The 12,326-nt window shown below is 41.1% G+C and overlaps 2 protein-coding genes across 3 annotated transcripts; one reads left to right on the top strand and one right to left on the bottom strand.

Annotated features, from left to right (window-relative positions):
• Nucleotides 1–422: 422 nt before the first annotated feature.
• Nucleotides 423–4,397, bottom strand: piga (phosphatidylinositol glycan anchor biosynthesis, class A). Of its 2 annotated transcripts, none has more exons than XM_053496578.1 (7): nucleotides 4,307–4,397; nucleotides 3,507–3,880; nucleotides 2,698–3,130; nucleotides 2,475–2,607; nucleotides 1,854–1,986; nucleotides 1,467–1,673; nucleotides 423–1,329 (listed from the first exon to the last, which is right to left on the bottom strand). In XM_053496578.1, exons 2-7 carry the CDS (start codon nucleotides 3,849–3,851, stop codon nucleotides 1,042–1,044), a joined length of 1,539 nt encoding a protein of 512 aa, XP_053352553.1. In that variant the 5' UTR covers nucleotides 3,852–3,880; nucleotides 4,307–4,397; the 3' UTR covers nucleotides 423–1,041. The 2 variants fall into 2 exon arrangements, with proteins under 2 accessions (XP_053352553.1, XP_053352554.1); XM_053496579.1 differs by having other exon boundaries at nucleotides 4,297–4,369.
• Nucleotides 4,398–6,226: 1,829 nt separating this feature from the next.
• Nucleotides 6,227–11,217, top strand: LOC128524175 (zinc-binding protein A33-like). Its single transcript, XM_053496580.1, has 6 exons — nucleotides 6,227–6,646; nucleotides 7,862–7,957; nucleotides 8,048–8,278; nucleotides 8,407–8,429; nucleotides 8,517–8,635; nucleotides 8,772–11,217. Exons 1-6 carry the CDS (start codon nucleotides 6,251–6,253, stop codon nucleotides 9,314–9,316), a joined length of 1,410 nt encoding a protein of 469 aa, XP_053352555.1. The 5' UTR covers nucleotides 6,227–6,250; the 3' UTR covers nucleotides 9,317–11,217.
• Nucleotides 11,218–12,326: the final 1,109 nt, after the last annotated feature.

Raw genomic sequence — 12,326 nt, 5'->3', positions numbered from 1 at the left:
TCAAATGAACCTCTTCATAATTTGATAGAAAACATTGTGGTCTAACAAAACTACTGGGAATGTAGTGCTACTAGTATGAACTACGCCTACGCCAGTCTGGGTTGTTTTGACCAAGGTCATTTACATTTAGATTTACATTTTAACTATATTTGTGGGTAAAATTGAACAACTACAAAGCTAGGTTACAAAATAAAGTTGATCAGTATTCCAAAGGGTCATGGAATGCGCCACAGATCACACAAGAGCTGTGAAAACTTTAGAAAAAAAAAAAAAAACTGTTGTTTTACCTTAAAGTTCTCAAAGGGCATTGAGATACCTTTGACTACTACTTCATCATAGCTGTGCTGAAATTCATTATCACTTCCTCTTTTGTGATACTGTTTAATTATACACAGAATAAACAAACAAATATTGCAGCTAAGTAGTAGTGAATTCTGCACCATTTATTACTGACTGAAAAACAAAACTATATGTACAACAGGCAGCACGGTGGCTTAGTGGTTGGCACTGTCGCCTTGCACTTTCAGGGATGGGTTCGATTTCTGCCTCAGGTCTGTGTGCATGGAGTTTGCATTTTCTTTCTGTGCTTGGTTCCTCGGGGTACGCCGCTTTTCCCATGGTCTGAAGACATACCGATCAGTCTAAATGCTGTTCCCAAATTGGCCGTAGTGTGTGAATGTGCATGTGTGTGTGTATATGTGTGTGCCTAGCGATGGCTTGGTAATCTGCCTCAAGGTCCCGTCTCCTGGGATAGGCTCCAGCCCCAACCTAAACCCCCCTCCAGCGCTGTATAGAGGATAAAGCGGTATAGACAGTGAGTGAGTGTATTTACAAAAACAACAGGTTATGGTTTGTTAATAAATAAGGACGGATGCTTGATCAAGATCTTAACCACTACAGAATTTTTGTGGAATAGAGTACATCACAGTTAGATCAGATGCCCCCTTACTGGAATGTAAACAGATAAATTTAGTGCACTTATTTAAAATCTCTGGAGATTAAAATGTAACCACAACCAACAGAAGCTAAATCCTATCCACACTAACACTTCAACCGTCTTTTATCCCGAAGAGCATGCTGTGCTGCGTTCGGGTCTTTAGGTTCTTTCTTCCCAAAGTCCCGCCCCCAATGACCATCTGGTCCAGATGCATCCACTGCAACATCAATGAGGTCGTTGGGGCAGAGCCACTGCAGGTATAGCAGGAACAGGAAGTTGATGACAGCCACAAAGGAGAATATAGAGCCAGCGACAGCGCCACAGTGAGAGCGCAGCCTCCGCAGTCGAGCAGGTAACGGCAGGACAGGCTGCTTGCAAGCACGGTCATATACCTAGCAACAACACACAGAAATTATATAGTTTAGAGAGTTTGCCTGCCATCATGCATGATTAAAAATTCTCTTCGAACAACTGCCAAAATGTTTTCACAATATAGAATGCTTTAAAAATGTCACAAGTGTACATTGACCTTTTCTGTGCGTTCAGCAACATTTCTCCAAGTGTAGAGAGTTTGGACCTGGCGGTGGATTGCTGTAGGAGAGGGCACTTTGCCTGCACGTTGCCTGGCAATAACCTTTTCCAAGCCATCACAAAGGGAGCTAACTGTCGGCTCACACAATGTCACCAACTCATCAGGGAGAACCTCTGGTATGCCTCCAACACGTGTGCTAACCACCTACAAAAACATGCGCGCGCACACACACACAAGAAATGAAAAAACTACATCACTTTCTTTCCTCCCGGTTCCTGTGCACCAAACAAGCAGTGTGTTCTGTAATCAAATAGTCATGGCAGAGATATTTATTTTCCAAGAACTACAAGCACACACACTTTATTTATAATTAAACACACTAACCTGCAATCCACAGCTGGCTCCCTCGACTATGGCCATGCAGAAGGCTTCAGTTAGTGATGTGTTCAGGAAGATATGGCCTTGCACCAGCACGTCTCGTACGTCTTTGTGATCAAGAGCTCCCAGAAGACGCACCCTAGAGACACAATCATATATACATATATACAGTGCGTGTATAATATTTTTTTTACAATCTACCTACTAGTATGTGGTAGAAATGGGAATTCACAGACATCTACCGATACGAGATCACGATATATAGGTGCAGATTAAAATTGCGATTCTTTATTGCGATCATATACTGTATGAAGGTGAGCACCTGAGTGCGTGCGGCTTCTAATGCATAGGATTCTTTACTCATTTGCGTTCGCAGTGATTTGAGGCTTGTGTACACATGTCTAATAATAAAAATGCATTTCTGTTGGGCACATGAAAGGTGAAAGACTTCTTCGGGTAAAGTGTGATAGAGCAACAAAAACTTGGAAACGTGCAGGGGACATGGGCCTGAAAACCAGAGCTAAAAATCACCTGATGCTATTGATTTGCACTCTTTTGCAAAAGAATAAAAAATAATAATAATAAATAAATAGCACAGTATATGTATATGAAGCAAGCCTTTCTAACCTATCATGAAGTTGATATTTTTCTCTAACTTCTTCCAGAACAAGACGTTTAGGACCTTCTCCACCAATCAGAAAGCAGAGATCTGGATGTTTGGCACACAGCTCTGGAATGATTCCACCTAGCAGGTCAATTCCTGAAAACAGCGATAAATGATCAATGATCAATCAATCACTGCACAAACTCCCTCACCATAAAAGTCCACTTTTATATCACATTCTCCTACCTTTCCTGTAGACCAATCGGCTTACTACGACGATAGTTATTTTGCTGTCATCACGGCGAATGGGATCAGGTGTGAAATCGGTGGGGTCGACCGCATTAGGAATGACAGAGACGATGTCGGGATCAAGTGCAGCCCTCAGCACAGTATTCTCTTTGCTGGTGTAGGACACACAAACAATGTGGTTGGTGTCGCACAAAGACACAGTTAGCAGTTTATTGGTCAGCACGGAGCTGAGGTCAGCGAATCCGAAGAGCGAGTGGTCCGTGAATACGGTGTTGAGACCCATTGTCTTGGCATGGAAGAGAGCATCATGGGCCATGGCTGAGAAGGAGCTGTGTGCATGGACCACAGTGATACGCTCACGCACAAACACACACCTGAGCAGGGGTAGGCTGTGGAAGCAGGTGGTGGATGTGGATTGGTTATACATCACCTGTGGGAAGAGGTAATTATTGTTCATTGAGTGTGAGAGACTTCACTTTAGGGAACTAACTTTAGGGAACTTTGTATTGTATTTATGGCATAATACTGATAAACACTACACTCAGCAAAAGCTACTTCAAGCACACTAATACTAAAACAAATACAGCACCAGTATTTGTGTTCCAGAAGTAAAATGGTTTCCTTTCAGATCACATTTATTTTCCAAAAATGGTTTTTTAAAATATTAATTAAAAAGATGAGGGGATAAATGCAGATGCAGATCATGAACTGAAAACTTATTCATACTAAACAGTATATGATCAGAGCATGACCAAAACCAAAACCTTTACATTTCAACCTTGTGAAGTCAAGTTTAAATCACAAACCTGCAGTGGAAGGTAATACACCTTCAGTCCATTGGTGAGATACCGTACTCCACGACGGTTGCCGTAGGCGTGTGTTACTATCACCACCTTATGGCCCTTCTCTATGAGACACTGCGAGAGCTGGTAGATGTGGCTCTCCACGCCACCCATGTTGGGGTAAAAAAAGTCAGACACCATGCAGATGCTGTGCTTTCCGCTCTGTAGATATCCATGACATCTGGAAGTGCTGGAAGAGTGTGTGTGAAGAGGGATCCCACTCGAGGAATGTGTGTGAGAACCAGACGGCCGTGTGTCAGATGGACCGGGCACAGGAGTCCGGGCATCACCTCTCCTTTTCTGGACCATTGTGAGATCTGGTCATGAAGGTGGAAAAGCTGTAATGGAAGCCCAAAAAAAAAAAAAAAAAAAAAAAGTTTACAAATTTTGAAGACTGGCAAATTGCAAAACTTTCATCCACCTTTAAAACCAACAAACTACAGGCATTCTTTCTTATTTTGGTTTGTTGAGCTAAAACTTTAATTAATTCATTTGAACTTTTACACCAGAGCCAAATAATGATTAGGAAAAAGTAAAGCTACTTAAAAAAAAAAAAAAAATGGTAAAGTTTATGTATCTTAATAATCAGCTAAGTAGATAGTTTCACTATTCTAGCAGCCAGTTCATGTCAGGGGGAATTCAGAGTGGAGAGCACAGACAGGTGGTTATAAATATCTAAGCAAATACGTAACATGCCGTGACCACATAATTAATCTACAAATTATTAAAAGCAATAATAAATCAGCGCTTTTACACCAGTTCACCTGCTGCTGCCTTAAACGCGTCTCCGTCTTTCACAGGCCATTAAAATCTCCAGACATTTCCGCCATCAGTGTTCTTCTTCTGCATTACATACCTTATGACGTACAATGCAGTTTCAGTGTCACACTGCCCTCTGGTGGTCTGATCATGAACCGATCATTCATGAGAAAGCCAAGTAAAAAAAAAAAAATATATATATATATATATATATATATATATATAACAGTTATATATAGGGGCATATACTCAAAGAAGTCAGGGCCACTATGCCATGTTAAACTTAGATGACTTGAAGCTGTGTTTGGACAGGCTTAGACAAAGGTATGTTTAATGGGTATGGCAGACTTCTTTTTAGCAACAACAAAAATATTCTGCATTTATGTACATATATAACCACCATATCAATAAACAGTTTTCATGTGTAAAATAATCACGAATATATGAAGGTATTGTGTGTAATGATGTATTGTGTCTTTAGTCATTCTTGTGGGCGTCCTCATACTAAAGGCGTACTAATTAGTAATATATTAGTGAAGATAACCTCTCAGAGGAAGATATCTGTGACAAGGGGTAACTTTGGCACATAACACCATTTTTCTTAACAACTGGCAACCCAGCCAATTAGTTAGCCAGTAGCTGTGTTCCAATCGGCAGGTAGTTTTCTGAGAAGTACTATAGATTGCACAGGGAGCAGGAAGCACACTTTAAAGTACACTGCAGAACGGCCTGCACCAATCAGCAATCGATTGCTCTTCCTGTGATATCCCGGATGTCAACATTTAAATGTATTCTACCTGGCTTTTGGTAGCCTGAATTAGTGAGGTTAAAAAATAATGTATAATGTGTTTGTTTAAAATGAAAAGTGTTGTTTCAGCTTTCCCAATTCAGACTGATTTTTTTTTTTGCACCTAATTTTTCTGTTTAAAACTGTATTCTTATTCTATTCTACAACAAATGAAAAACATTATTAATAAAAATAAAATAAAAACATATGTTCAATTAATTGGGGTTAGGTGTTTCCCCTCTTATTTTCAAGGTAGAACTACTTTCCAAAACATATTCTACTGCAATGAAAAAATATATAAATAGTAAACAAAAGTGTACATTTAAAAAACACTACTTAAAATGTAGAATCTGAAATGATCATAAATATGCCGATTACATGTATGAATAGTGATTTTTTTTAACTGAAATATGTGTCAAGTTATAGTAAAAAATGCAACAAAAAAAATTATTGACGGGCTAGTTAAAAGACTGGAGGAGTGTAAATAGCACTTTCATCCAAACACAGCAGTAACTAAAAAAAAAGAAAGTCAGACAACTTTTAAAAATGTGAAAAGTCTAAATACTGTGTAATAGCAGAGTACTGTACAATATTTAGAGTGGGATCCAAATGTCAAAGGCATTACAGTATATTATTGCCGCCCAACTTAGAATAGTTTAAGTATTTAATATATTTCTATATGAGTTTCTTAATATTTATGTTCCTTTATTGGTTTAATGAACCTTTGCACTATCAATTTTACTTGATTTAAACATCATTATAATTTTCTTTATGTGAAGGATTAAATCTTTTCGGTTAGAAGGTTGTCAGGTTCCCACAAAAATGACACTTACAGTACTATACCCATGAGGCACATTATTCCCATCATAAATATCCAACCGAAATGAATTATTATTATTATTATTATTATTATTATTATTATCTTTATATATTTGTTTGTTTATTTTTAACTATTCCAGAACCTGGAAAAATGAAGTGAAGGAATGTCACAAGGAAACACTGTGGAGGATTGTTTGTTGCGAAGAAAAGATGTGGTTGCTAAGGAAAAATGTTACATTTAAACCCCAAAATTCAAATAAAATCAGGAAATGACGTGGTTACCATCTCGGAAATGAAAGTGAAACTGAGCATGTGGACATGAGGTGAACAACAGCAAAAGAAAATGGCATCTAATTTTTCAGAAGAGGATTTGTCCTGTCCTGTGTGCTTTGACATCTTTAAGGATCCTGTCCTTCTATGTTGTAGTCACAGTATCTGTAAACTGTGTTTGCAGCAGTACTGGGGAACCAAACGAGCCAAAGAATGTCCAGTTTGTAGGAAAAGATCAGGAAGGAAAGAGCCTCCCTTAAACCGGGCCTTAAAGAACCTGTGTGAGACTTTCTTACAGGAGATAAGTCAGAGATTAACAGCATCTAAAACACTCTGCAGTCTGCACAATGAGGAACTCAAACTCTTCTGTCTGGATGATCAACAGCTGGTGTGTTTGGTTTGTCGGGATTCAAAAAAACACACCAACCACAAATTCTGCCCCATAGACGAGGCTGTAACAGATCACAAGGTAAACTGGCAAACACATAGAAAGACATATTCACAGACATTACTCTCTGATTTAAAAATTATAAGAAGACACCATGCACAAGGTAAGCTCTGCTGATAAAACCTGCTAGGTTTCAAGATTTCTTTCAAACTTGGAATACCCCTAGTCTTTTCTTTAAAGTTAATTACAGTTTGCATTTTACATAGCTCTCTTAATCGCCAGGCATGATTTGAAAAAGAATGTGATGACTAACTGTTTTTTTTTTTATTATTACTGATAGCTGACTTGGTACTACATTACATTTAATATTTCTGTTGTTCTCACAGAAGTATATCCTTGTTATAGAAAAGAGGCAACATAAAGTCCTGGAGAAACTTTAATTAATCTAGCCTATCTTTGTAATGTTAACTTAAAAGGTCAAATTATTGTCCTGCATCAAGACAAGAAAAACAAACCCTATAATATTTGAAATTACTGGAATTGGGTTGAGCACTGTATAACCTGGAAGGATAGTGCTGAACCATCAGCTTTGTGAAAGAAATGTGGTTGGGAAAAATCATGAAGGGAGATTACTTAAACACTTGGTAAAGTTGCATCATAGGAAAAATGTACAGTAGAAATCACATGTGTTTAATAGTGAAAGTAATTAATTTTCACATGTACAATGTGATGAGAACTCACAGGGTTAGGTCTAAACAGCTGTGTGGCCATGAGAAAGCATTTAATGCAAAAAAGTTTGAGCTTAGTTTGTCCAAAAAAAAATAAACATTTGAGAAAAGGAAAAGGTTATACGTTGATGTACACTATTCCAGAGTGAAGCACGTGTCAGGGTAAGAACGGAAGCACATGAAGAGACGCACCCGTCATGCACATGCAACCTGTGTCCTTGTACTCCACTGTACAGGCCTCTGGAGGCAGTGTTATGATCTACTCGGCAAGGTTCTGTGGGTTTTTCTGGGTGTTTCTGCACTTACCTGTACATACTAAGTGACTACAAATTTAATTAAACACTATTGATGATATGTCATAATTTTTGGACATTTTTCCAAATATACCAAATTTTTCAGCATTTGTTATATTTTGGTGTCACTGTTAATGCTAGTATGCATAACAATAGAATATGCAATACTGACCATTCACCAGTTGTTCTATTTACATTATTACTAAATATTGAATTTTTAAAGTTACCTTCCCTCAGTGTTTCCAGACATTGTATTTTGTTATTTACTATTTCAGGAGGAGCTCAAAATTGCCCTGCAGCCCCTACAGGAGAAACTTAAAATCTTTAAATACCATGAATTGAACTGGAGTCAGACTGCAGAATTCATAAAGGTTAGAATCAAAAACATGGTTTTGATATTATAATTAGTATTCTGCATCATTGTAGAAAAGTTCTTATTATTTATTTTCTCTTTATTGCAGATTCAAGCCCAACACACAGAGCAGCAGATTAAGTTGGAGTTTGGGAAGCTTCACCAGTTTCTACGAGATGAAGAAGCAGCCAGGATCACTGCACTGAGAAAGGAAGAGGAGCAGAAGAGTCAGATGATGAAGGAGAAGATTGAGAAGCTGAGCAGAGACATATCATCTCTTTCAGACAAAATTAGAGCCATAGAAGAGGAGATGAGAGCTGAAGACGTCTCATTCATACAAGTGAGGATCATTAAGTCATTATTTATACTGTGAGAAAGTAAAACTGTTTTCCATTAACGGAAACATCACATTTTAGTGGTGTAAAAATGTAAATCATATCCACTAATGTTTGTATTGTTGTTTAACAGAACTACAAGGCTACAGTAAAAAGGTGAGTGATGTAGTTCCTGTCTCTCTCGTTCTCTGTGTTTCTAAATAGAAATAAATAGTATGTATTGACTCCTGAATGTTTTTGCAGAGCCCAGTGTACACTGCAGCATCCAGAAAAGTTTTCAGGAGCACTGATCCATGTGGCAAAACATCTGGCCAACCTAAAGTTCAGAGTCTGGGAGAAGATGCAGCACACTGTCCAATACAGTAAGACTTTTTTTTTTTTCCTTTTTGTTTATTTTTGTGTGATGTTTACGCATATTTACAAAACATATCATCATAAAGTACAATACAAAAGCTTTGAAAAACTGTGTGTGTGTGTGTGTGTGTGTGTGTGCCTCAGCACCTGTAACTCTAGACCCCAACACTGTTCATTCTTCACTCACTTTATCTGATGATCTGACCAGCGTTAGATACAATGATGTGAAACACAAGCTTCCTGATAATCCAGAGAGATTTGATGAATTCCCAACTGTCCTGGGCTCTGAAGGCTTTAACTCTGGCACGCACTGCTGGGATGTTGAAGTTGGAGACTCTATATGGTGGTTTGTGGGTGTTATGACAGAATTGGCTCAGAGGACCGGAAAGATCTTCTCCAAAAGTGGAATCTGGTGTGTGTTGTATTATAATGGTGAATATGAAGCACATTCTACACTTCACACAAAGACTCGCCTTTCATCCAAACAGACACTCCAGAAGATCAGAGTGCAGCTGGACTGGGACAAAGGAGAGCTGTCATTCTATGATCCACTTGCTAACACACACATACACACTTTCATCCACAGATTTAACAAGAAATTATTGCCATTTTTAGCTACTGGATATAAAGATTCTCCTCTGAAAATCCTCCCGCTTCAGTGCTCTGTAGCAGTGAAACAGATGAGTTAGAATCAGACCAACAGCAACTTCTTTTGGCTGCTCCTGTTAGGGGTTGCCACAGCGGGCCATTTGTCTTAATCTAACAGTGTCAAGCACATCTTTCTTTGTCACTCCAACCTCCTGCATGTACCTCTGGAACACCTCACAACTGTAACCTGTGTCCTTGTACATATCTTGCACCACCTTTACATACTGTACATACTTCTTTTGTATTTTCAAAGTCATCCTGATGACTACCATCCAATGTTATCTAGTCACACTATACCCTGCAAACACCTTACAGCCCCTAATTTCTTTCAGATTGCATCTCCTACACAGTCTACCTGAGTATATCTTCCACCACTCTTATCAGTTACTCTGTGTTTCTCTTTCTTTGTAAAATATGTATTTACTATTGCCATTGTCATTCTTTTAGCAAAATCTACAATAATCTAACTCCTGGCATACCCTTCCCTCAGTATTAGACCTACACATTTTCTCTTATTATCTACACCATAGTAAAGCAGTTTAAAAGCACTTCCAGTGTTCGTAGCCTTGTTTCCTTGCCTGGTCTCTTGTACACAAAGTATATCTACCTTTCTCTGCTCAATCATATTAACTAGCTCTCTCCCTTTACCAGTCATAGTGCCAACGTTCAAAGTTCCTATTTAACCTATATGCTTTTACACTTCTTAATTTCCCCCTCTCTCTGCACACGTCTGCACCCTCTCCCTCTCTTCATTCGTCAATCAACAAAAGAAGATATCCTGCCTACCAACGCGACCTCAGGCGGTCATTGGTAACCCAGAATTGACCGATGTGATATGGAAATCTTTTTCATAGTCCGCATAATATGGAATAAGATCACTGTCAAAAGCACACAAAATCTCGTATCTGTAAGCTGTCGTGGCCGTAGATTTTGGAATCCAAACAGAATTACACACAAATCTTTTTATTTACGCACAAATATTTTTGACAGTGATTCTATTCCATAGTGATCTTATTCCATACATATTGATTTGGCACGTTTGATCCCAAAGGCATTTCTGGGGAAATCTTCCTCCTTTATTTGAGCTTGGGACTGATACTGAGACTCCACTGGCCTGTGCAACCTCAGTGGCTAAGTTTGTCAGACAAGCAACACCAGCAAAGGCGGCCTCAAATAAGCCATAACATACCTAACAATGTGGAGGATGCTCAATACAACTCCCAGCATGCACGCTCCGACTCACCAAGTTCTAACCATTCACACCTCCTTGCAATCAACACAGGGTATAAATAGAACTCAGAATCTGAGGAGTGTTGTAAAGTATATGTTCTTGTGAGTTTTCTCTAGACAATCAAATTATGTTCTATATGAGTTTTGTGTATATCTGTCAGGATGAACTAACCTAGGCGACCAGATGACTTAGCTTTAGCGATTAGCCCAATGTAGCGTGGATGGTGAACCCAAACGCGGAAGAGAGCGAGTAGGTAGGATAACCACGCTTGTTAGTCTAAGGACTCTCACAAAAGGGGAGCAAGGGAAAAACACAAATTTAACCCGCGTCCTATAAACACACACTCAAGATCAGAAAGCGAAACCCAAATAAAGTGAGTACTCACGAACCGATGATGGACAACCAGAACCGACATGGGCTGAACTCAATGACTGAGCGCTGAATCGTGGTTTGTTTACTCCTCTTATACTTCCTGATTTGCGACCGCTTTACTTCCGGGTCCTAGTGCCGGTCGCCGATTGAGTGTGCATGACAGTACCCCCCTGTCCAGGACCGGCTCCTGACGGTCGTGGGGTGGAGGATACCTGACGACGGTAGTCCCGGATTCATTCGGGGTCGAGAATGAACCGGGACGGAATCCAGGATCGTTCCTCGGGGCCGTAGCCTTCCCAATCGACCAGGTACTGGGTGCCCCTGCCCCGAGGGCGTGAGTCGAGGATCCAGCGCACAGTGTAAGCGGGACCACCGTCGATAATCCGGGGAGGAGGAGCAGGGGGGGTGGGTGGATTCATTGGAGAGGTGGTGAAGTGTTTTAGTTGGGAGGTGTGGAAAACTGGGTGGATCCGGAGCGCCGCAGGCAGCTGGAGCCGGTAGGTGACAGGGTTTATCCGGTGGGTGATGCGGTATGGGCCGATGAACCTGGGAGATAGTTTGCGGGATTCTGTGTGCAGGTGCAGATTCCTTGTGGAGAGCCATACCTTGTCACCTACGTGGTACAATCGTCCCGGAGGGTGTCGGCGGCGATGCTGGGCGACGTAGGTGGTATTGGCACGTTGGATGGCGAGGTTGGCTTGGTTCCATAACCGCCGACACCTACGGACCAACTGTTGGGCCGATGGTACATCAACCTCCGGTTCTTGATGGTCGAACATCGGAGGTTGGAAACCATAACATACCTCAAATGGACTTAGGTTGGTGGCTGAGGAGACGTGGAGGTTGTGGGATAGCTCAGCCCATTTGAGGTAGCGGGCCCAGGAGCGCTGGCGATCCGAAACAAAACACCTCAGGTAGCACTCCAGTTGTTGGTTGGCCCGTTCCGTCTGACCGTTAGTCTGGGGATGGTAACCGGAGGACAGACTGCAGGTGGAATTGATCAGACGGCAGAAGGCCTTCCAGAACCGGGCGGTGAACTGGGGCCCCCTGTCCGAGACGATGTCCTTGGGGAACCCATGCAGGCGGACTACGTGTTCCAAAATCAGCTCGGCAGTGTCTTTGGCTGATGGGAGTCCGGTGAGGGCCACCAGGTGTACGGCTTTGGAGAACCGGTCGATGATGGTTAGGATGGTGTCTTTTCCTTCGGAAACCGGCAGGCCCGTGATGAAGTCTAAGGCGATGTGCGTCCAGGGCCGTCGGGGAACGGGCAAAGGCTGGAGCTCTCCGGAAGTAGGCTGGTTGGAGTCCTTGGCCCTGGCGCACACCGGGCACGCCTGAACGAACTCTTCAACGTCCCTTCTCATGGTGGGCCACCAGAACGCCCGTCTCACAAACTGTAGTGTGCGCCGAGTCCCTGGGTGTCCTGCGACGGGCGAGGAGTGGCCCCA

This window comes from Clarias gariepinus, chromosome 5 (genome assembly GCF_024256425.1).
Source record: "Clarias gariepinus isolate MV-2021 ecotype Netherlands chromosome 5, CGAR_prim_01v2, whole genome shotgun sequence".
NCBI lineage: Eukaryota > Metazoa > Chordata > Actinopteri > Siluriformes > Clariidae > Clarias > Clarias gariepinus.
This window is presented reverse-complemented; position numbering and strand designations above follow the sequence as displayed.

Coding starts and splice junctions, on each gene's coding strand:
- LOC128524175 (XM_053496580.1), top strand. CDS start 6,251: ATGGCATCTAATTTTTCAGAAGAGGATTTGTCCTGTCCTGTGTGCTTT. Junction 7,958..8,047: donor AGACTGCAGAATTCATAAAG/GTTAGAATCAAA, acceptor TCTTTATTGCAG/ATTCAAGCCCAACACACAGA. Junction 8,279..8,406: donor AAGACGTCTCATTCATACAA/GTGAGGATCATT, acceptor GTTGTTTAACAG/AACTACAAGGCTACAGTAAA.
- piga (XM_053496578.1), bottom strand. CDS start 3,851: ATGGTCCAGAAAAGGAGAGGTGATGCCCGGACTCCTGTGCCCGGTCCA. Junction 3,131..3,506: donor TGTATTACCTTCCACTGCAG/GTTTGTGATTTA, acceptor CTCTTCCCACAG/GTGATGTATAACCAATCCAC. Junction 2,608..2,697: donor CCGATTGGTCTACAGGAAAG/GTAGGAGAATGT, acceptor CGCTGTTTTCAG/GAATTGACCTGCTAGGTGGA.